Below are 24,256 nucleotides of genomic sequence, written 5' to 3' on the forward strand. Positions count from 1 at the left end.
CTGGCACAGGTTGCCCACAGAAGCTGTGGCTGCCCCATCCCTGCGAGTGTCCCGGGCCGGGCTGGCCGGGGCTGGCGGAAGGGGGGATGGCCGTGGAAGGGTGCGGGTTCCGCGGTGAGGGCACAGAGCCTACCTAGCGCGGGGGTCGGCACGGCGGCTCCCGCTGCCCCGCGGGACCGGCGGGGCCGAGCGGGGCTGATGTCAGCGCCACGCCGCGGTGACGTCAGCGGCGCGAGGCTCCCGGCGCGCCCCGCGCGGCCGCGGCGCAGGGCGGTGCGGGGAGGGAGGGGGGAGCGGCGCGCGCGGGGAGCGCCCCGGCAGCGCTCCCGACACCCATCCTCGGCGTCCCCCGCATCCCCCCGCCCGGCCCCGCCGCGATGTTCTCCAGGAAGGGCCACGCCGACGTCAGGAAATCCACGCAGAAGGCGCTGGACCCGAAGCGGGACGTGCTGACCCGGCTGAAGCACCTCCGCGCGCTGCTGGGTGAGTGCGGCGGCCGTGAGGGGACCCCCCGCGCCCTGAGGGCACCCGCGCCCCTCACTCCTGCTCCGGGCGCCCATCGCCCTCGCAGCGCTGCCCGGGGGAGTGTTTTCCCCCGGGAAGGCGGTGGAACGGAGGGATAGAAGCCCCCTTTCGCTGCCGTGGGACCCCCAGGCTCCCGTGTAGCCCCGTGGGCTCCCCGAGCTGTCGCTGCTGAGGGGCAGCGCTGGGTGTCCCTTCCTGAGGCGCGGGAGCTGCCGGAGAAAGTTGCGGTTATGTTTCCCTGCTCCTACCTTTGGGAATTCGCGTTTCCCGGTGTCCAAGCGCTCCTGGTGCAGCCTTGGGTAGTAAATAGAAGGTAAACGTGTTTCACGCGAGGTTCTTCGGGAGATCTATTCTGCTTTTGTCAGCAGCGTTAATGTGGGGCTCTTTATTGTGGTTGTTTTTTTTTTTTTTTTAACTTTAAGGGAGGCCATGGTATGGCGCTTTGTGATGCTTTTCTGCGCGTGTGGCAAGGTTGAACCTCGCTAATGTCGCCCTGCAGGTGAAGCCTTTCCCCTCACAGTTCTGCAGGCTGAGAGCAGCCGATGAGCTCCAGCTGTTGCTTGTTGGAGGGAGGTGATGTGTTTCAGCTGTGAGGTGCAATCCGGCGGGGTCGGGGTGGGCAGCGCTGGGGCCGTGCAGGGGCACAGGTGCTCCGAGCCCGGCGGTGCTGGCCGTGCCCCCGGGCCGGGCGGCGCTGAGGGGGCTCCGCGAGGGGCTCGCGCCGTGTCCGCGAGGGGACCCCCCCCCCGGGTGGGGACTCCTCCTGGCCCGCGGGTAAGAAATGCCCGCGGTTGGGAGTCGCGAGGGGCTACTTTCGTGGAGATTTCCCCCTGCGAACTACACGGGGGAGTTTCGGAAGGTGTGTGAAACGCTTTTTTTTTGTTTGTTTTCGATTGTTTTGATGGAGCCGCGTGTGGGAGTGCCTGGGGGCAGGGATTTGAAAAGCCGGGAGAAGGTGCTGGTATTACCATACGCCTTTTAACTGTGCGTGTCCAATTGCTCATCTGCTGTGTGAACTACGTTAAAATAATGTCCATTTTATTGCAAAGTGATCGTGGGAAATTCTTTAAGAGTTTTTTAGAGTGTTTTGTGAAACTGTCCTGATAAAGATCGTGACCTGAGACTGCGGTGTGAGCTTGGGACTGTACATTTCCTCCTTCCCCACCAACCTCAATGAAATAAATAGACTCGAAGAACTGAGAAATAGAGCAGCTTTTTTGTTCATGTGCCCCTTTCAGCCTCTCAGCCAGACCCGACTGGTTTAAGCTGCAGCACTGGGCTTGCTCTGGCTCTTGGTTGTCTCGGGGCAGTGCTGGGTTTTGTGTGCCCCTGTGGCGCCCAGGAGGCTCTCCGGCTCCTGAGACAGACCTGGAGGGGGAACAAATGGAAAAACCATGCCCATTAGCGTGCCAGAATTAATTTCTGTCCCCAAGCAGATGGTACAGGAGGTGGTGCTGCCTGGTGGTTTTCTGTCAAGATACTTATTACCCAGTTGGCAAGGAGGGGATCACGCGCGTCGCTCTCGGGAAGTGACATCTTTGCTTCCAAGTGGCTGCTGTGTCTGGAGGGAGTGACCTGGTTTCTTGGATGAAACCTTGGTCTCAAGTGAAGGTTGTTCCCAGTGCCAGAGGGCTGACTGGGGGCCGTGGTGTGGCAGCTGCTGGGGGCTGGGGGTCAGGGCAGGCACTGTGTCCGAGGGCTCTGGGCATGTTTCTAGGATGTCTGCTTTTGGGGACAGCAGTGGAAACGTTTGAGATAGTACAGGAGGGGCGTTCTGAAGATGATATCTTCGTGGATATTGTTTCAAGTGTATCTTTTATGGTACTGGTCAGCACAGACAATGAGGCAACACATCGGAAGGACCTTTCCGGTATTTAAGGAAAACAAAGCTTTTGGATAAAGGCTCAGAAATAGTTTGATTTTTTTTTTCCCCTCATTCTCCCCAGATGCATCTCTCCTCGTGCTGGGCAAGGTAGGAATGTGTGTCTGTTCCTCCCAGCCCGAAGGTTTCACTCCCTGTCACCAACTGCTTTTCTGGAGCCATAGGGGCACATGTTCTCCAAATAGCTGCTCCTGGTCTTGTGTTTCCTTAGGAGATGCCAACTGCTCTTCCTTTGTTAGGTTTAAATCACAGGAATTAAATTGTAAACAAAATGACAGTTACGCCTCTGTGATCCCAGTGATGCAGGAGGATAAAGATCAGGGAGAGGACGATAATAGGGGAGGAATGAGTGAAGGAATGTGTATTTCCATAAATAAGGGCTCACGTGAGCTCTGGGCTGCTTCAGTCCCTTAGTGCCATCTGTGCAAGTTTGTGCAGTGCCCAAACTGAAAGGTTCCCTATAAGTTTGTATTGCTTATCTCTCAGGGCTCAAGTGCCCTTTAGGATCTAAATTCCTAATCTGTGGGGAATTCTCTCCTGCACGGCAGCACAGAACACTACCCAGAATAAGTGGGCGTTCCTTTGTGTTGGGGAAATGACCAGAACATTGCCCCCTTATTTTTTTTATTGCTGTAGAGATGTATTTATGTGCAGAACTTTCATAAAGTCAGTAGAACTTTTTTTTTTCCAAATATAGTTTGTGGAAGTGTCAGTGGTGTGGCTTTTTTTTTTTTTTTTTACAGTAGACTTAAAAAACAATGGACTGATAAGCAGCAATGGGGATGTACAGGTTTGGCTCTTCCCCACTGAGTGGCCATAAATGAAACCTCTACAGTTTCCCAGAGTGGTTTCTATGGGACTTTTGTAGTATAAAGATTAATCACTGCTCTCCCATACTTTTTCTGTGGCTATTCTTGAGTAAAAACACTCTCTTTTTTATTGAAACATCTTCTGAGTAATGTTTTCTCCCAGGCACAGTTGAAATACTGAGGTGTGATGAGTGCTGCTGCTGCCAGATGTGGGGTGCTGCCATGCCCAGTGCTTTCATCCTTTTTTCTCTGTTGGGCAGATATATGGGAGACTTGTTACAGCTGCACACTGAAACCTTACCTTCAGTGAGGGTTAAATATGAACTTTGTTAGGTTACCAAGTGCAGTCCTTTGTCTTGACAAAATACCAGTTGGGAAGAACCCTGTTTTTCGTGGCCCTCGGTCCATCAGAAATGGGATAATAAGGGAGAGTAGTGGGGTTCCAGTTCTGGCACTGCTTGGTCTCACAGTTGTGTGCAGCTGGAGTAACACCAGCTCAGTGGAAATGTTCTTTGAGACACTCAAAAGGGAAATGTGTCTGGGCTTCTCACTGGTGTTGTTCCAGAGAGCTCATGTGAAATTTGAGGTGTTGACATTATTTTGGAAATTGTTCTAATTGGAGGGGTGTTCCAGTAACAGTCTGTTTCCATGCTGACATACTTTTTTTGAAGATAAGTAAAAATTGTGCGTTACTTCTGGGGTGAGGCTGGTAGTAAAAGTTTATCATTAACCAGGGTATGACTGTGGAGTTCTCTTCATCTCCTTTAATTTTTCAAGTACTTGAGGATTGAGTGAGCTTTGTATAAATAGTATAAAGTCAAGTGACTTTGGAAATTCAAGGAACCAAGGGAGGATTTCTGTCAAGTGCCTGTGATAATGTTTGTAGTTAACAGGATGATAAAAGATCATCTGTGTGCTAAGGAGAGACTTACTGTCTCCATGGAGTTCTTTTTTAAAAGAAGAGCAGTGAGGGCTTGACAATAATCTCAGACTCTTATTAAATGGTACCTGAGTAGTTTGTTTCCCTAAAAATTTTACTTTTAAGAAGTAAAGCAAGTCAGGGTGACTGGGAGGCATCCAGCGAGCCAATCTTGTCATGTTTATATGGAAGAAATAGGATGTGGCTGTCACGGATGTCTCACTATTTCCTGGATTTCGCTGCCAAAGCTACATTCATGTGTTAACCAGAAGCGTGAGCCTATGGATCACCTATCCTTGTTTGGGAAGGGGGTGAATTCCAGGGCTTTGGAAAGCTGCTGTGGATCTGGTGGTTGCTGCTGTCTACCAGCTTGCCTGAGGTGTGAGCCCTCAGAGCCTGTTTGCAGCTGGAGTAACCGGAGCTATTTGTGAGTAAACAAACGTAAAAGTACCTGCAGCTCAGCCCCAGCCTTGTGCAGCACTTCCTTGACTGTTCAGAAATACTCATCCAGTCAATGGGATTTCCCCAAAGTCAGGAATCTGTCTCGTTATCTCAAATGATAAATGGCCCAGGAAAGTTTCCCTGATGTTTTCCATTTGAAAAACAGGAACGAGCCGTATCCTGCTACAAGTGAAACATATCTGGAAGAAAAGGCTGGGGCTGTAGGGATGCAGCTCACATCAGACTCACCCTGAGTCACCACTGAGATGCCACATTTAGAGAAAAGGAGAATTTATTTTTTGATAAGGCAGTTCCTTTCTCCCCCTTTCACAATTCACAGGGAAAGTTTCCTTTTTGTGTAGATTTTAGTGACCTCATTCCTTCATATGAAACGCCTGTAAATGAAGGCCTTGTTTTCCCCTGGAGTTGTGTTTAACAGAACGCATTCATGGAGAGGAATAATTGCACTCAGCTTGCAAATTCGAGACCAGTAGTTTGTAGGAAACAAATATCATGTTAAAGAGTTTCCCTGCACTAATTGTTTCCATAGTACGAGCAGCCAAGCAAAGCCTTACTGCAGCAAAGGTATTAATTTAAATAAAAATCTAATTGTCCAAAGGCTAAAGTCGTTCTTTTTTCTGTAGTCGTGGGATATTTTTAGGACTTGTTGCTGCAATCAGCTTTATTTTGGTTATGAATGGGTTTCTTATGGGGTGAAGCTTCAGTGAGAGTTCCTCTTAATTCTGGATGGAATTGCTTAATCTTTCTGGACCCAAACAGTTGCAATGAAGAGCAAATGGGTGAAGTTGATGTGTTTGGCAAGTGTTAGGTTAAGAAAACATCAGACTTTTATCTTCTTAAAAAGTAAACTCAGTCCAAATTTCAGAGTAAGTGAAGGCTTTGGAAAGTGATGCATGCCTGGGTTGCCATTACTTTAAAAAAAGAATTAGAAATATGCTGTTTTCTGAGTCGATCTGTTTGCCAGGTAAATTTAAGAACTGGATTTGCATCCAGAAATCTTTGCTGGTGTTTGTTTGTTTCCTCTAGCAGTGCCTGCTTGTTTCAGTGGTGCAGAAGCTGGTTGGTTATATGGTTGAGACTTGCCTCATTTATGTTATTTTATTTTATGGAAAGCAAATGAGCCAAAGCCCCACTGCAAACTTTCATAAATTCAGTGAAAATGGACAGTTCCCTGTTTTACTGGCAGGGATGGAGTCATATTTTAGTACTGAATATTCATTGTAGTCACTAAAATAGTTTTGTATCACATTTATTTCACTCTCTAATGCTAAATTTGCAGAAAAACAAGGATTTTCAGCATTCTGCTCTTGTGTAATAACACTGTTTCTCCTCTTTTCAGATATTGTGGATGGAAGTGACCTGAAGCAATTTTTTGACAATAATTATTCTCAAATTTATTTTATATTCTATGAAAACTTCATAACACTGGAAAATAGCTTGAAACAAAAAGGTAAGCTGTAGAGTTTTGCCAGCAGGTGTTGGTTGGTGTTCCCCTCGAGTTCTCCAGAGCAATTCCATTAGAGGCTGTGCAGTGATTATCTGTATTTGTGTCAATAGTTTCTTGTAGCACAGAGTTAGTATTAATCACTTTAACTCATGGCAGCAGAAGGGACGAGCATGGGAAATCACTCTCAGAAATGTCAGCAGCTGATCAGATTTCTGAGTTCATTTTCATGGGTAAGTGTCATTTCAGCACAGAGCTCAGTTCTGTGCTTTCCACACGTGTCCTCTCACCTTCTGCTGGGGTCCTGCAGCTGGGGCTGCTCGGGTGAGACGTGGGCAGAGCACAGAGAGGCACCACACTTGGGGCATGTCTTGCACTTGGGATATTGGATAAAGGTGAAAAATAAACTGGGGGACACCTCTGACTCAGCTGAACAACAACAGCCTGATGCTGCTGTCTCACACTATGTTTTTAAGGCAAACAATATTGGTTTGTGTCTTGCAGGGAATAAATCACAAAGGGAGGAGCTGGACTCCATCCTCTTTCTTTTTGAAGTAAGTTTTCCATACCATGAAGCAAATTTGTACTTTAAATCTCATTGCCATTCTGTGTTACTTAGTGCTTTGCAGAGAGGGGTGAAGGCAGGTGTCAGTCCCAGGGGAAAGGCAGAACAGAGCTGGGGAGGGCGTTCAGCTTGCAGATACAACAACCATTTTATTGTGCAGTGAGAATGTCGTTAAATGAATATGCAGAGTTAAGATGTTTTGTGCAAATGGCTTGGAAATCCTGCAGTAACGCTGTGTCCTGGGGATCTGGGGCTGAAAATGAGCTGGGGTTTTCAGGATCATTTGGGGAGCATGTGATCAGTGGTTCCATAGCCTCTGTTAGGCTAAAGCTTTCAAAACACTCTGTTTCTGCTGTTCTTTGAAGGTTTTGCTTCTGTATTTCGTGGAGGGGCAGTTCAGAACAGCAGCACTGTTTCCCTACCCCGTGTCAGTGTGAAGTTCAGTGTTACGTTTATTTTGAATGTGTCACAGCAGGAGTCTGGGCCCAGCTCCTCTCACATGAAAGCATCTCTTATGGTTACAGTGTTTGGCCTGGCAGCACAAGGGAAATAAGAGGATAGGAGTTGTCAGCTACTGCATATCAGTTTAATCTGAGCATGTGAAATTCTAATTTCTTAGACTTCTTTAGTTCAGCGGAGCATCCTTCACTTCCAGGAGCAAATCCTTCCCAGCATCGGCCATCGGAGCGTGGGCAGTGTCTGGGGAGGAAATGTTACCGAGTTAACTTCTGCATAATCAAATTAGGATTGTTTTAATTAAAAGAAGAACAGTCTGGAATAGATCATTTTCCGAGCTACCTCTTTAATTAAAGACCTAAATATATTTGGATGTGAAATATCCTTAAAATATCACTGGACCAGATGAAAGCCTAGCATATAAAAACATTTTTATAATGCATACTGAAATTCTTAGCATAAGCTCTGCCTGTCTCTGTACTCAGAAAGCAGTGGCACTTTTAAATATTAATTTTTGACAGTTAATTAGGAAAATAATTGGCCAGATTTCTTTCTTAAGGTTAAACACACATCTTCTGTTGATTTCTCTCTATTTCTGTTTTGTTTATTTCTTTCTCTTTGTTACTGCAACTACTGACTTTTTATTTGCATGTTGCATCATAGAAATGCCATCTTTATTTATATTTTGGGTTATTTTTGGTAGGGGTGGTAGGAAAAAAGCCCTCAAACTTTCAGTGGGACTATCTAGAAAGGGAAGTGAAAACAAAAGCTAATTGTTCTCAACTCTTCTCACTCGCTCTAAGAAAACCCAACCCAAACATGTGGTTTCATGGTTTTGCATTAATAAGTAGTTTGTAGTTGGAATGGTGTTTATATTGATAGTAAAGATGATGCTGTTTAGCCTAACGTGCCTGTAATGGGAAAAATGGCCGTGAAAACGATGACATGAAATCCTGGGGTTTTGTGATCTCAGATTCTTGCTTTGATGCAGCCAGTTCAGCTCCCTTTTCTTCTTCTCCCTCCCTTCTCCCCTGTAACCACGAGACTGAAATCTGAACTGTCCTTTCTGCTCCTTGCATCAGTAAGAATCTGCTTTAGGGTTTTGCCCAGAGCTCAAAAATCTGCCAGGTCAGTGTTTGGGGCAGGAGAAGCTCTTCCTGCTCCTCCCTCTCCAGCCCAGCAGGGAAGGTGTGGACAGCTGTGCCTGTGAATGGCAGCTCATCAGTACCCTTACACTGGAACCTTAATAGGGGGGGATGTTTCTGTGGCCCTGTCACTGAATGGCAAATAGCTAATGCTTGCTCACCTGGTGAGAGGGAATGGCTGCGTTCCTGGGGCTCATAACTGCCCCTTAACACTCCCTAAAGCCATCAGAACATGCTGTCTGAAGGAGGAAAAACCCACACTTGTGTCTGAACTGTTTGGGGTCCCCAGTGGAGGCCTTGGAGCACAGACCAAGAACCCATCAGCCTCAACACAGGACAGGCAAAAGGAAATGCCGAGTGATGGAACATTCACCCTAAGCCACAGGAAACAAAACTAATGATTGTTAAGCTTTCCATATTCAATCTGATGTCAGCATGAGCCAGGGGGTGCTGCGTTTTCTTCTAATTAGCTAAATAGGTAACTACTTAGGATTAACAAAGCCAGAGTCCAGGTGCTGAGTGCAAACAGCTTAAAAATCAATAAAAATATTTATGAGGGAATTGACTTGGCCTTTCCTGGCGGTTTGGTGGGATCGTGCTGCTGTTGTGGAGTGACACCTAGTGTGTGTATTGGGCAACAGAGGCCTTGCCCACAAATCCTCTGCAAACTGACTTAACCCGCCTGTAATTTACGGACTTTTGAATTTGACACATCAGCTACAGAGCTTGGCCACTCAGCAGCAACATCAAACAACGTGTATTTTAAAGAAGAAATGTTAATCAGAAGGGAGGAATGTGTAGGGTTAACTGTTCGTTTTGGAAAGTGCTTTTTTGCAATTAATATCACAAAATTCTTAGTTCTAACTCTATATTCTCTAAGGTACTTTGGCCTTGTCTTTTTCCAGATAGGTATTTGTGAAATGATACAGCAACTGTACTGTGTTATTTTTCCCTGTTTCAACCAGAAACCCGAAAATATATGAACAACAGACTTTCTTGTTCTCTGCTGAGGTTTGGCTCTCTCCAGAGTTGCAGTGTATTTGCAGAACAGGTTCCTGTTACTTCTCGTGTCCCTGTTCTCAGGTTTGAGGGCAGCTCTGAGCCTGGTGTGTCACAGACCTCACAGAAGGCACACTGCACTTATGTCCATTATCTGGGTCCCATTACAGTGTTCTGTCATCATCTGCTTGTGAAAGCTTGGGGTTTTTTTATAATAATGTAATTTTTTTTCTTGCAGCATCAGATACTGATTCCTCTGACACTGCATTTGTTTTATCTCTAATGAAGTAAAAGCAGACTGATGGCTTTGATACAATACACAGATCAGTTTCTTCCCATTCTTTGTAATTTGGCTTTAGTAGTGAAGAACAGCCACGTCGTACCTTTTGTGCTGATGGGGTCATAAAATTCATCCCACAGATTTAACACATTCACTGGATGAAGTGTTTTATTCTCAGAATTTTTCAGATAATCTTTCTAGTGTAGAAGAGCTTCCTGAAGCCACTTCTGGAAGTGGCTGCTGTTGCTGGAGGTGTTTCAGGTCGTGTCAACATAGTTCAGGTGTCACTGTAGGGTTGGGGACAGCTGAGGAGACGGGGTGGGTGCTCCCACTCCCCATGGGTGATGTGTTTACTGGAAGCTTCTCAGCTTGGATTTCTCTGCTTGTTTATATTTTACCAGTGCACAGTAACATAACATAAAGAGCCCTCACGTTTGGCACTGCACCAACACACCTTGGGCACAGACACTGCTTTTTCAGCCCTCCTAGTAATGCTCAGAACTAGAGCTGGTCGAATGTACAACTGTGGTTCACTCTGGAGTAAGACTGCTGTGGGTATTTTAACTGCCGAATTCTCCCAGCACCTTACAGGTGTCCTTTATGAATTAGCAGTATTGGGGAAGCAGCTTAAAACAAATCTCCAAACCAATGGTCGTTTTTAGCAGGTCATTTTCAATTTCATGAAAACCTGCATCAGTGGACCTTGGAGTACTTTCACATTCCTAACTCTTTCAAAAGACTTCAGTGCTGTGTTGGTACGATGTATGAAAGTGCAAAAGGACACTCTTTTATATTTGTAGCATTATCTTAGGGTGGTTTACTTGTCTCAGGACTTATTCCTAATTACTTGCTACCTTTTGAACAAAAGTGAGTGTAATTGAATCCTGAGGAATTAAATTGTGTATTGAAACTGGCCAGTGGTAAAAGAAAGTACTTTTAAAATTCTTTATAAGGAATAATCAAGTTGTTTTTGAGTTCCTGTTACCACAGGTCCTGAATTCTCATTTCTTGGGGTTGTCCCTGTTATTTAACTTTCTTTTTGCTGTTTGCATTTCCCTCACGTCTGTACAGCTCAGTATCTTAATTTCCCCACCTGTAGGTTACCTGACACTTGAAATCGAGTTACCATTAAGAGTCAGAGCTTAAAATGCAGAGTTGCAGCTTTAAATTCAGGTTGTCGGTTTTTTACAGCCTTGCAGTGGGTTCCTGTGGAATTCCTGCTGGGATTCCCAGTTACACTGTTCAACCTCCAGTGTGTCACACAGACTTGGCTGGCTGATTGTCAAGCTCACTAGAGTAAAAAAGGGGGATAAAAGTGCTTAGAGCTCTTCTTTTCTACATATAGAAAACTACTTTTTTTAACCATTTGTAGTTCAGTCTACCATTGTTCTGATTTCATTTGTTATTGCTCTTAGTAAACATTCTTGTTATTCTTGCAGCATTCGGTGGTAAATTCTGTTTCCTATGTTTGACTTCAGAGATCTTACTGTATCTTGTTATGCCTGGGACAGTAATAAGTGCCCTGTGTGCTGTGGGCAGACATTTTCCCTCAGCAAATGACTGTAAATAATTTATTAATGCAATAAATGGAGATCCCTTCATTTAAACTGGACTGCTGCAGGCACAGCGACTCCATTGGGCTCTTGGCTTATCTGAGCTGGTGAATAGGAGCTGAAAAATGTCTCAATTGCTGCAGGTTTCGGTGGTTAAACACATTGTCACTGCCATTGTCCCTGGCTCCAGGAGCGTTCCGTCAGCCGGGGCACCTTTGGTGTGGCTGTGGTACTGAGAGCCAGGTTCAGAGCAGCTCTGGTAAGCAGGACAGCGGAGCTGGAAACCTCCTGGCTGGGGGGATCCCGTGGGAAGGTTTGGTCCCAGCTGTCCCTGTGTCAGGGCAGCACTCAGCCATAGGCACAAAGCTGCCAGCCCTGGCACCGTTCAACAACGGGGGCAAAAGGAAAAGGCTTTGTAAAAGAAATTGCAGTGTCGGGGAAGTCGGAGCAAGTCTGCTGAAATACAAACCTCGGTGGTTTTTATTCTGCTGTGATAAAAGAGAGAGATCCAGCTTTCAAAGAGCAGCATCCTGTGTAAACTAAGATTTAAACTTAACATTATTCCTAGTCATGCAGGAAGTCCAAACGAAAAAGAACTATGGATAATCAGTTAAAAGAACTGACAGATACCCTGATGTGTTGATCAGTAGTAATACCTAATTTCTATTTCGAGTGTGCTGTAATGGATTACCATATAGATGCAGCAAAGCACTAAGCATTAAATAGATCTATGTGTTTTCTGAAAAAGCAATATTATTTCGCACTGTGGGGTTTCTTAAAACATTTCTTATTAGTGTAGTGTGAAACTAGGAACAAGATGTCAATAGCCAGCTCAGATTCACAGCGGTGTGGATGGCAGCCTAGGCTGGAAAGGAAGAAACCATCATTTGTTTTATGGGAATAGCAATATGTGATTTTTTAGAACACCAGGGTGGGGAGGGTGTAGAAAATGTTGGAAATGGGAAGTTACAGTGGGAACAACTGGAGCGTGTTTGTGATTTGTGCTGTCTCATGTGGCACTCCAACCCCATCTCAGTCTGGGGACCCCGGTGCTCACAGGCAAAGATCACCAGTTAAAAGTTGTGCTGGCTGGGACTGTGGGTCAACTCGTCCCCTTCAGTACCTTGTGTTTGAAGGTGTGGGGTTTAACCATGGTAACGTGTTTTGGCATTGCAGGAGCAATTGTGGAGCCTGAGTTTATATTTATGTATTATTTATACTGCCTGTGCTCTGCAGCAGAGCTGTGCTGTCTGCAGTGGGGAGCTGAGACATCAGCAGTCTGGGGTGCTTCTTTACAATGACTCTGGTTGTTCCTGGGTAGGACCATGCAGGTGATTAATCACATCTTTGCAGTTTTTTCAACATACATGCATTTATTGTTTTCCTAGTTTTGAGATGCTGATAAGAACTCGTGGGAAATAGCTTAATGGCTCAAGTTTTTGCCATACAGAAAGATTTTGGGATATGGAAGCTTTCCTCACATGGTAGCTTCTGTACTATTGTTTTCAACCCTTGAATTGTTTTGATTCAGTCCCCTGACAAGGGTGTTGGATTCTGTGTTTTGTAAAGCAAAAAGAACAGTAAGGGTGTTGTTTTCTGCCCCAACCCTCCCAGCTTTGTGCAGTTTTGAGTTTAAGCTTGCTTTTGTCGTCATCATCTGCAACAGCCAGTTTTCCAGGCTTTCTCTGGGCACAACCTTAACTTTCACATCTGAGTGTTAGTGAATTTAAGTTCTTTTTTGAACGGGTCTTTATTGTGCAGCTTTTACCTTATCAGCTCACACCTGTCCTAGCTTACTCTCTGGAAGTGAACTTTGTGTTCAAATTCAGGTGAAATTGTGTAAAGGACTTAAACAATGGAAACAAAATGTGTGTGATTTTTGTCTGGTTTTCCATGATAAATGTGCAAAGTGTGAAGGCTCATCCCTGCAGTGTATTGTGACACCTGAATCCAGCCCAGTTTTTGTTGCTGGTTTGTTGAAGTGTTTGTTTCCTGCAGCTTTTTCCTTGCATGCCTTGGGCACATGGTGTGTGGTGGGCCTGGCACAGACCCAGCTCCCACACGGAGTGGCACTGCTTCAGTGGGGACTTGGGGTGCTCCTGGGTTAGGTGAGAAGCTCCTCTTGCCCTGTGCCAAGTTAAGTAAAGGTTAATGGCAGAAAGTGTCCTGAGGAGTGATGGGCTGCCAGTGTTTCAACGTTTGGATGGATAATGATAACTCCTTGTCCATGGATCCTGTAATCTGATTGGCAGAAGCCTGGTCCTTAACTAACAGGGAAAAAGCCCCAGTGTGAGTCATGGCCTCATTTTTAACCAGTCAGATGCTTCATGCCAAGCCTGTTCCTCCTGCCCACAGAGGGGGAGCCAGACCTCTGGCCACGATTCCCCTGCTCCTGCGGTCCCTGCTGCCACCTGCTGCCCTGGGCAGGGAGCTGGGGCAGTAACCCCAAACCAAAATACTCTGGGAACATAGACGGGAGTGCCTGGTTTGCATATTTACTCTGACTAAATTGTAGAAATGCCCGGTGCTCTCTGGGGAGCACGTGCTCTGGTAACGGTGTGGAGGAGGAGCAGCCCGTCTGTGACCTGAGCTCTAGCTCCCTAAATCTCTGAACTTGTCATGACTTCCATCTTCTGCCATGGAGAAGGGAATGGTCCCTTTCCAAAAAGACTATTCTGAGTGTTGTACAGAATTTCTGAAGCACTTTGTTGTCAAAGAAAAGAAGTCTGTCCATGTCTGAGGCACACTGCTGTCAGCACCAGTGCTGACCCGTGTCAACCAGCTCCCAAGGGCTGCCCACAGTGCCACTTCTTGCTTTCTTGGCTGGGATGTTTCCTCTCGTGAGCTTGGTGTGCAAAACATCAACCAATGGCTCACCGTTGCTCAAATGACTTGCCATTCATTTCTGCATCCTGCATGTGTTTTTCTGAAAATGGGACTTTGTTGTGCAGAAGTTTGTGCCAGTGATTTTTGTTTGATAGCACGAGGAACTCTGTCAGTCATTTATAACATTGTTTGATTTAATTTGATTTCCAAAAGTAGATGTTGAAAACTAGTTTCCCCATTTAATGGGGAAATTAGTATTTCCCCATTTAATGGGGAAATAGTATCTTCTATGCTCTATATTTCAATGGGTGAAAGAGTGTAAGATACAGACATGTTTTTCTGTGGAACTTGTGTGGAGCCCTGTCCGCTGTCACTCCTTGGCCAGGCGAGCAGTGGTAGGTGAGCTGTCCTTGCGACTGCCTCCCCTGCCTGCCGAGCCCTGGTCCTTGCTGCCAGCAGTTTAAAAAAGAAAGCGGTGTCTTGGAGCTGTTAAAGTCCTGTTAAAGCCATATTTACTCAAGTAAGATCCCCAAATAGTTTTGATTTATCCAGCTTATTTAAGAGCATTACCATCCACTGAACTGAAAAAAAAGGCATTTGGAAGCCCCAAGTGTTCTTTGCAACTAAGATGATAAGACACCGTTCAGGAAAGCACTTAAGCGTGTGCTTAAATTGCTTTGTGGGTGCCCTGTAGCGTAACCAAACTGTGGGGAATGGGTTTGACTACAGCCTCTGCCTGAGTTTGATCTGCCTCCGGGAGGAGCAGTCCTCAGCTCCAGAGACAGGCCACCACGGATTATTCCCTAAGTGCTTTATTAACTGCCTGTGCTGGCAATTCAATTAGTCTGGCTTTGTGTCATTTGGCTCGGTTTCACTGAGCAGCTGAAAGCACAGGTAAATGAGCTCTCAGGAAAAGGAACTGCCCCGCTGTTCGCTGTGCTCAGCCGGGGGTCAGAGCCCATTAGCTGATGGAAACACAGCCCGGAGCCGGGAGATGGAACCGGAGCCGGGACAGCCCAGGAGAGTGGCAGCACAGGAGAGTGCTCGGAGTGTCTGAGCGCTTCACTGGCAGAGCTGGGGGTCTGCCACACAAGGGGAAGGGAAAGTGGTTCCTGACTGTGTCCTGGGATTTATTCAGGACCGTTCCAAGTGTCTTTCTCCACAACCAGAGAGCAAAGTGGTGGGCAGGAGTCCTTGTCGTGATGGGCATTTCTTTCTGTTGTACTCTCTTTGTATGTATTGCTGTTTCGTTTGTGTCATGTGTATTTGTTTCTGTATATCCTCTGATGACCCGGTTTATTATGGAAAATTTGACTATTTAGTTTTGTTTCCTGCAGAAAATATTGCAGCTACTGCCTGAGAGGATTTTTTATCGATGGCATTTTCGCAGTATAGGTAAGAAGAAATGGTTTAAAAACATTCTAGTGCAAATAAAATCAATATTTTCTTTAGTCACTGCCCTGGTTCCACAAGCCCTGAATCCCCTCAGTACTGCCCACACAAACAGTACTCACATAGGAGGCTTGCAGCTCAGCATTCCCAAAGCACATGGAAAAACATTTTTGCCTGCTACAACAGATCTGTGTCCCTTGCTTGGGATTGCCTGCTTCACTTTTATTTTGCATGAATGCTCTTTCAATTTTTATCTTCTTGGATTGGCCCTCTTCCCTTTCTCCTCTTCCATTTGATGGAAGCTGTCAGGATGAGGGGAATTTAAACCAGCGCACCTTTTCCTGCTTAGGTCTCCCTGTAGATTCACAGACCAACTCCAAACACTGGGAGTCAGGAGTGCTGTGCATCTGGATGTGACTTGCAGATTTGCAGCAGGATGTCTTTGCAAGCGATTGCACATGAAATGCCTCTTCCAGTCCATCCCACCAGGGATAGATGCTGTGTGGAACTCGATCCTCTCTGCCTCCTGGAAATTCATCCTGTAAAACTTGGGCACTGAACAGGCGGCAGAAAATGTGCCTTCGAACTGCTGCCAAAGCGGTCCCAAGATTTTGTTTTGCTGCTTATTGAAGTAAATTTTATAGAAGGGTTCTGTTCCTTCAGAGTAGGACTTTTTTGTTGTGATTGGGTTTGATTCCCAGCACTGTCTCACCAGCTGCCTTGTTTGTCATCAGAACAAGGAATTGCTGTTGCAGAAGAACAATGAGTGGAAGTTAAAGGTCAAGGAAGGGCTGTTGTCACATTTCCACTCAGCAGTGACAAAAATAAGAGGAGACATCTGCCTGACCACTTCATATCGGTTCAGCTGAGCCAGTCCAGAGCAAATTGGTTTCAGTCAGTTGTTTTGTAGCTGACATATTCTTTATACTTCTCTTGGGTGACCATATTGGGATAAATTTTTGGCTGAGCAATTTTTTACAGCTGTGCCTTGGGATTTCCTTTTTGCATTAATGAATGTTTTCTCTACATGTTACTAATTTCCATTTATTACTGTGAAGTGGTGAAATCTGGAGGGAAGGAACCTGTACATCATTCACAATCTTAGTATTTATGAAAATAATTTGAGACGTTGTCATCTGACTAAACCCGCAGTACCATACTGGAAAGACACACCTTAGTAAATCTTACTCCACTGATGATGATGGTGATTGTAACCAGATTTACTTTGGATTCCCCCCCCCACCTCCCAGTTGTCTTAAAACCCAGTGCAGTGGCCCCAGAGTAAAGGCATTAAACTAGCCTTTTCTGGAGGAGTATTAAAAAACCTTGAGGTGGGAGCGCCCATCTTTGTGTCTGATAGTCTGTTTAACTTTTCTAATCCAGGGTCGATTCTGAAGAAACTTTTGCACACTGGAAATTCTCTCAAGGTATTTCTTTGTTTTCATATTTCTTTTCACTTTCATTCTTATGAAGCATATCACTCTGCAGCTTTCCAGTATCAGTGGTTTTCAGATTGTTAGGCTTTGTAATTTTACTAACCTTTTAATCATAAATCTTATTATTGTGATCCTAGATTATTTTAACATTTGTCTTCAGTTATTTTGCTGCTATAGTGACCTTTGTAAAGTTACCCAGAGAAGGTATTAATAGATATTGCTTAATGCTTCATTCCTTCAGCTCTCTTTAGCATTAAGTGTACCGTATTAAACCTAGGATTAAAATAATACTGTGGACACCCTTGGTATGGTGGAGAGGCTTCCTAGCACCTGGCTGGGCTGAAAGCTCTCATTCTACGTGTTCTGAACCGTTTCACCACGTTACTGCCCTGACTCTGCTCTCTCTCCACAAACCCATCCCCTCTCAGATCAGATGTGAAGGAATCCGGCTGTTCCTGCTCTGGCTCCAAGCCCTCCAGACAAACTGCGGGGAGGAGCAGATCCTGCTGTTCGCCTGCCTCGTGCCCGGCTTCCCCCCGCTGGCGTCCTCGCGGGGGCCCTGCACCCTGGAGAGCCTCATCAGCCCCCCGGCCCCGCCCGACGGTGAGTGGGGGAGCAGTGCCTGGAACGGGTGCGCTGCCCGTCATTGCAGCGGGGGGGAGATGTGCCGAGCTGCCCTGCTCGTGGCAGCTGTGCACAGCCTGGCATTGCCACCCGCGGCGGTCACAGCTTGGCCATGTTTCATTGAGGGGCAGCAGTAGGAACGTGTTACTGCACAATGAGCAGGTGTGCAGCTTTCCAGCTCGCTGCTTCAGCCGCAGTGGCTGCTGCTGTCAGTCCTTCCACACCACAGGGAATCAGATACCGGTGCCACCCCAATGGGATGTGGTAGGACTTGGGGAAATGCCAAGCAGCTACTGGACTTGGGTTTTGTACAGCTTAGTAGTGCATTAATGGATATTTTAAATTTATCTTTTCATGGAAAATTCTTTTATTTCAATATTTTCACGTTTTCACGTTTATGTTTGGAACATTTTGTTTTAGCTAAGGTTTTTCCAGAGGAAATAACCCCGCTTTTGCCAGCTGTCTCTGGAGAGAAAATTGCTGAAGACCAAACCTGCTATTTTCTTCAGCTCCTGTTAAAATATATGGTAATTCAGGTGAGGAGGATGTGTGTTTGTAACTAGTCATATCTGGGGTATGTGCTGGTTACAGAATGTGAATTCTACACTGTATCTGTACGGAGCTGGCTTTGCCCCTCTCCTGAAAGAAGCTGCACTTTATTAGTCTTGTTTTTGAAAAGAAAATCAACCCAAAGGTATTTCCTTCTGCCAACTTTGGTTAAAGTAAGAAGTTTGTCACGTTTGTGATAAGAGTGAATGAATGTTATCCAAACTTGCAGGAAACTGACTATTATATGTGCTTGTGGTTTCATTTAGAAAAATAATATGGGGTAAAGATGAGATTTGTTCTCTTTGGACACATACCTAGATGAAAAGAAATGTAAAGGACCACTGGAGGAAGAGATAAAAAGAGATGGCTTCTAAAATTTCTTTTTTTTAAAGGATGCAAGTAACATGTACATAAATTTAATTAGAAGTAGATCAGATGAATCTGTACAGGAAAGAAATTAAGATAATGTATATATTTAAAGAGTACAAATAAAGCAGTATTTGAAATAAAGTGGAAACTGCATAGACAATGAATATTAAAGAGCTCAGTTTAAAAAAATAAATTATAATTAAATACTTTGACACACACTTTTTAATATCAAAAGGCAAGGCCAAAGTGATATTTGGAAGGGATTTTGTTATCTTGAATACATGCTTAATTTTGAAAAGTGACTGTATGGAATTATCAGCTTCCTCCACAGCACCCTTTGTTTTACATACCAGAATCTCGCAACTCCAGTTAAAAATAAGATTTTAGTCTTCCTTTTGTACTGTTTTTACATGTTTGGGATCGAAACAAACCTGACTACGCTGTAAATCCAATTGCACAGCGGTTCATCCACATTTATTTGTGTTGCTCGTTAGTGGGGAGCAGAGCTGGGCACTATCCTTGCTGCAGACAAACTGAGATTCGAGGAATCTGATGGAAGTGCAGTGATCACTTGGAGCCAGAACACAGATCACATCTGCATCTTTAAGAAAGTTTCTGCCTGGGTAGAATGTAGTATGTCATGTTATTTACATCACACTTGTGATGCTTCTTTACATCGCAAATAACATGATACAAAGCCTCGGCAGTCGTGTATTTTACAAAAGCAGGGCAGGGCAAGTTTGACACAGAATCCCAGAATGGGTCAGGGTGGAAGGGACCACTGTGGCTCAGCTGGTCCCACCTCCCTGCTCCAGCAGGGTCATCCCAGAGCACAGGGCACAGGACTGTGTGCAGGCAGGTCTGGAATATCTCCAGTGAGGGACACTCCACACCCTCTGTGGGCAATCTGTCCAGTGCTCAGTCACTGCACAGGTAAGTTCTTCTTCGTGTCGAGGTGGAACTTCCTGGGCATCAGTTCCTGCCCATTCCTCTTGTGTCATTGCTGGGCACCCCTGAGCAGAGCCCGGTCCCGCCTCTGGCACATAGACCGTGTCAGCCACGTGCAGCTCCTCTCAACTGAAGGTGTTTAAAATGAAAAGAGTAACTCACTGTCAAAATCTGTCATGCTCTTCCAAGGAATCGTAGTTCAAAACTGTTGGTGAAGAGCACCTTGAAAGTCCGTGTGTTGGCCATCAGGAACGGGAGAGTGCCATTGTAACCAAGCTGAGATGTCATCTCCTCCCTCTCGAGGGAAAATACTGTGAAAGCAGAACAGCACGTGTGTGTTTAGCCATATTAAATGTGGGCACTGAGGATGCTTCTGGTGAAGAAAATATTTCTGATAGAAGTGTAGCCCAGAGTGACTTTGTCAAAATTTATATGTGAGAAGCAAATTTGGTAAAAGCACACCCAGTATGACAGCTCCTGTGTTCCCAGCACAAACACACTGGCTTCTGCTGAGCTCACTGTCTTGGGGATGCCAGAGCCCTCTGAGGTTATTCTGGCTTTATATTCTTACTGCAGTTTGTCGAGGGTGTTTCAGGACTGTGCTAGTTTTTTGTCTCTTATTAAAGTGTAGTTGCTTACTTTTTGTGTGCAATGCAGGATGATTGTCAGTATAACACATTAACTTAAAGTTTTTTCTTTGTTTCTCTTTAATTCCATGACACAGGCTGCAAGCTTGGAGTGGAAAAACAAGGAGAACCAAGACACTGGGTTTAAGTTTCTCTTTACCTTGTTTAGAAAATACTATCTTCCTCACTTGTTTCCATCTTTTACAAAGCTAACCAACCTCTACAAACCTGTGCTTGGTAAGTTGTGGGGTTTGTCTTTGAAGTTGGAGAAGCAGGTGACTGTTCCTGGCAGCATCTCTGTACCTGTGGGCTTATCAGCACAGCTCTGTTGGATCAGGATTCTTCCTCCTGGTTTCTTGTTTTCTTTGAGCACAACCTTTGACTTGCTGTGATAGTGCAGGAAGGTGCTGCTGCTCCTGGCCAGTTCCCCTTTCCTAGGGATGTGTCCAGTGGCACAGCATTTGTGTGGAGTGAGCATGGCTCTGTGATAATAATGAATGGAGACAGAACGTGCTCTGTGATGGGTTTGTAGGGAACCAGGGAGCTGTCCAGGTGTGGGGGAGTAGCTGACTTTGTTACCCTTGTTTGGCTTCTTTTTTCATGGGAGAGAAAATGAGCATGAAGAGCCAATTGAAAGAAAATTGAGATGTACCTCTGCAGTTGTAGGATTAAAAGCATGTTATTTCAGAAACAAGGTTTTCCTAATTTTGTACTAAACTACATAGTACAGTCAATAGGAGCAGTGGTGTTAGTCCTCACCTGATGTAGTGCAGCCTTTTCTTCATCATCCTTCTCCTCCCTTTGACTCTTACCTTCTGTTTTTATAGTTTAATATTTAGTGTCCAAAATCACCTCAGTGCCACCTGGGCTCTTGTTCACCCCTAGAGCCCTGGCCTTCCGTGTTTTTCAGCTGTGTACAAGTGATTTTTAGATCTAAGCACCTGAAAGAATTGTGACCCAACCTGTCTCCCTTCAGCAAATCTTCCACTTCTTCCCATGTGTTTGCTGTCTTTTATTTCAGTGTGTGAACTTCTCTTTCTGATGCACTAAGAATCCTTTTCATCTTCATCTTTGTGCTGTTGTGTGTACCAGAACTATCTTCTCTTTCTCTCTGCACTTTATTAAAGACACTCTGTGAAACTGATAGAATGAAATTACATTGTAACAGGAGGAGTTATCTATTTCAGATTTTACCCTTCTTTTTGCAACCCTTCTCTTTGACTTTCTTTGTTTTGTGTGATACAAGTGTTAACCTCCAGGGAAGATCTGTGCTGTTATGTTCTTGCTGTTCTTTAGGAGTGATAAGTTATGATAGAATATAAGCATTATTACAATAAAAGCAGTCAGTCATTGCATCTGTTATTCACAGGGAGAAAATGTTGGTGACGTGTTCAATGCGTTTAACCAGAGTTTGGAAGCTGTTACAGTTTTGAAGATTACATTTTCTTTCGATGTTTCCTTTTTCTCTCACCAGATATTCCTGATATCAGGCCGAGGCCAGTGTATGTCACTGCAACACGCAACAATGAAAGTGTCTATAGCACGAAAATCCCGTACATGGCAGCTCGAGTTGTTTTTATTAAGTGGCTTGTTACCTTCTTCCTTGAAAAGAAATATTTAACTGCTGTTCAGAACACGAAAAATGGAGGAGAAGTGCTCCCTAAAATTATTCAGGTGGGCTTCAGAGTTTGCCTCTCTTTTCTTACGTACATGCTAACCTTGCAGGGTGATCTCGCTGCACTGACAGCCGAAGCACAAAGAAATGCTACCCCATAGGGAATAAATGATGTAGATACTTATTTGATTTTCTTTCCTTTGATGGGGGAAGGAATCTCCAAGCAAAGCCCTTCAGTAATTCACTAGGAGTTTATTTTCCTCATAGCTTGTTGCATTATCAGCTCCAGCAGTATTATATTTAGACTTCTGGAATTTCCTCTGTAAACTGTCATCCTTAGTTGTGCCATGGACCATCTCCCAGTGACTTCAAAAGCTGTTTTGTTTTTATCTTGGTTATAGCAGCTGTTTACAAAGAGATATCAGAGAAGTATTTCACTTTCAAACTGCTGGTTGAGCCTTCTCTAGGATTAGGGACTTCCCAGTGAGTTTTAGAGAAATAGATGCTTTTTCTCTTAAGAGACTCTCCAGTTTCCTGTCTGCTCCTTCTTCCACTCCCACCCCTGCACCCCTGCTCTTTGAAGTGGACAAGTCAATCAGCCGCTCTGGCCCATAGGGAGGGTACAGCTTGTGGAGTACAAGACCAGAGTCCTTCCTGGATCCAGCAGGAGACTGCCTGCCTGCCTGAGTGCCGGCTCCCAGCGTGTTGTGCTCGGCAGTGCACTGGCATCCCGAGTTGTGCCTCAGCATCCTGGGGCCTGGGTGGGCGCTTGGGTGGGTGCTGTTGCAGCTGTTCACGGGGGTGTTTGCTCTGTGCAGACGGTGGGGGTGAGCCAGGACAAGGCGGTGGAGCCCGAGGGCGGCGCGGCGCAGGAGCAGGACGGGAGCCACTCCAACAGCAGCACCTTGTCCGACAGGAGGCTCAGCAACTCCAGCCTGTGCAGCATCGACGAGCAGCACCGCGGCGTCTACGAGATGGTGCAGAGGATCCTCCTGTCCACCCGCGGCTACGTCAACTTCGTCAACGAGGTGTTCCGACAGGTCGCTGCCAGGGCTGCTTGCTGGGGAGTTGTAATCTTTAAGGGAAGTGTTGTGGCTGTCAGGAGAACACTGAGAGGCTGCTCTCTGGTGACTGGGCAAACGTGATGCTGATCACACCAGACCCTTTCAGGTGGTTGTGCTGTGGGATGCAAAGGATCCCCGGCCTGAGCAGTACCTTTTGGAATGCGTTTGCAGCTAAACTGGGAATAGGAGATGCTGTAGGTTTTGCTCCTGTTTTTCAGGGAGAGTGATAATCTATTCATAACTCAAAGGGATTATTTTTAGTATGAAAAATGTATTTACATCTATTTCCATGCATTTGTCATATAATGCATATTGATATAATTTTTTATTTGGCAAAATATGCTTTTTTGGTACCAGATGACATTTTCAGACATTGATTTCACTGCAGTGCAAAGGTCCTGTGTCACTGTTATACTTTTTTTGGTCTCCTAAGACCTGCAGAGGTATGGGGTAGCAGCCAGTCGGGCCTGTGTAAGCCCTTGAAGAGAACATCTTCCCAGCATGATTCCCAGATAACATCTTGAGTAGTGTGTTGGAAACAAACTCATTGTGTTGATTTCCAGAATTGCAGGGAGCAAAGATGAGCACTATGGGGGGGGATATGTTTATGTGCATCACATCCGTGTCCTACGTAGAGTAAAATCAGTGAACTTCTCATTATAGGCTTTTTTGTTGCCGCCTTGTGATGTCTCCGCAACACGGAAGGTGGTGAAGGTGTATCAGAAGTGGATACTGCAGGAGAAGCCAGTGTTCATGGAGGAGCCAGACAAGAAGGAGGACAGCCAGGATGCTGTTGTCCAGCTGGAAGACTCCTCAGTGCAAACAGACGGTAAACATGTATGGTATCCCTGTTCCTTACTTTGTTCTGTCCGCCCACAGTGCAGGGCTTAAGTTCTCACCTCGCTTTGTAAAGGAGTAACAACTCAAACTGTGTGGGGAATAAAGGTTAAAAAATGCTTTTATTTAAGGACTCACAATTTAAATAGGTACTGATTGTCCAGTAGCACTAGGAAATGTAAGTGTAGGTGCAATTTCTGTGCCTCATCTTTTTAATACACTGTTTTGAAGCGTCAGTAAAAGTTCTTTGACGCTATCGATGCTGTTTAAAGGGATGTTTTGTTGTAGTGAGGAAGAGGTTTGAGTTGTAAATCCTAGCGAGGATTATAAGGTTTCAGCAGATTATTTTTGTAGAGGATTTAGAGTTTTGCCAGACTTGAACGTTACTACAATCAGTGACTACAGAACACGATGTGAAATCTTGTAAATAACATACCTTCTGAAACTTTTATGAGCCTTTAAATTCCATATACAGCCTGTTTGTTCAGATAGTAATTCCTTGAGGAAATGAATGTAGGCTGTGACAGTTCCCCTTTTTTGCTGCTGACCTTTTAACTGGTTTTGATCCGTGTGGACACGTTCCTTTGTGCTCTGTCACTGACCGGGCTGTGTTTGTGGCAGCTTTCCTCAGAGCACTCCGGGCACAAGCGCTCCTCCAGCTGGGGCAGGACGTACTCTTTCACCAGCGCTGTCAGCAGGGGATGTGTGCTGGAAGATGAGGACAGAGATGTTAAAGCTGGAGCCCAGGCTGCCTTACAGGTGTGTTGTGTGGGAAGGGGACATGGCTGTAACTTACCTAGTCACGTAACTCACACTACAACTTACCTTAGAGTTGTTCCAGCGTATCATGGCGGGAAATGAGTGGCTGGAGGAATGTCCTCTCACCTGCCCAAACAGAAGAGACACCCACAAGCCCCATACTGAGCCCTGC

At 45.4% G+C, this 24,256-nt stretch overlaps 1 protein-coding gene across 5 annotated transcripts in view; it reads left to right on the plus strand.

The window, feature by feature from the left end:
- Positions 1-297: 297 nt before the first annotated feature.
- RALGAPA2 (Ral GTPase activating protein catalytic alpha subunit 2) overlaps positions 298-24,256 on the plus strand; it is a 95,553-nt gene continuing 71,594 nt past the window's right edge. For 3 of the 5 annotated variants that reach the window (XM_027896843.1, XM_027896841.1, XM_027896844.1), the window contains exons 1-12: positions 298-483; positions 5,937-6,047; positions 6,546-6,595; positions 15,203-15,260; positions 16,641-16,684; positions 17,122-17,296; positions 17,738-17,853; positions 19,908-20,046; positions 21,284-21,483; positions 22,243-22,464; positions 23,152-23,325; positions 23,947-24,084. In XM_027896843.1, the coding sequence (XP_027752644.1) occupies positions 378-483; positions 5,937-6,047; positions 6,546-6,595; positions 15,203-15,260; positions 16,641-16,684; positions 17,122-17,296; positions 17,738-17,853; positions 19,908-20,046; positions 21,284-21,483; positions 22,243-22,464; positions 23,152-23,325; positions 23,947-24,084 (1,533 nt within the window). In that variant the 5' untranslated portion in view covers positions 298-377. The remainder of the gene's footprint in view (positions 484-5,936; positions 6,048-6,545; positions 6,596-15,202; positions 15,261-16,640; positions 16,685-17,121; positions 17,297-17,737; positions 17,854-19,907; positions 20,047-21,283; positions 21,484-22,242; positions 22,465-23,151; positions 23,326-23,946; positions 24,085-24,256) is intronic. The other 2 variants (XM_027896840.1, XM_027896842.1) reach the window with 1 other exon arrangement.

This window comes from Empidonax traillii, unplaced genomic scaffold (genome assembly GCF_003031625.1).
Source record: "Empidonax traillii isolate 1590-97213 ecotype Southwest subspecies unplaced genomic scaffold, ASM303162v1 scaffold517:size446157, whole genome shotgun sequence".
NCBI classification, from domain to species: domain Eukaryota; kingdom Metazoa; phylum Chordata; class Aves; order Passeriformes; family Tyrannidae; genus Empidonax; species Empidonax traillii.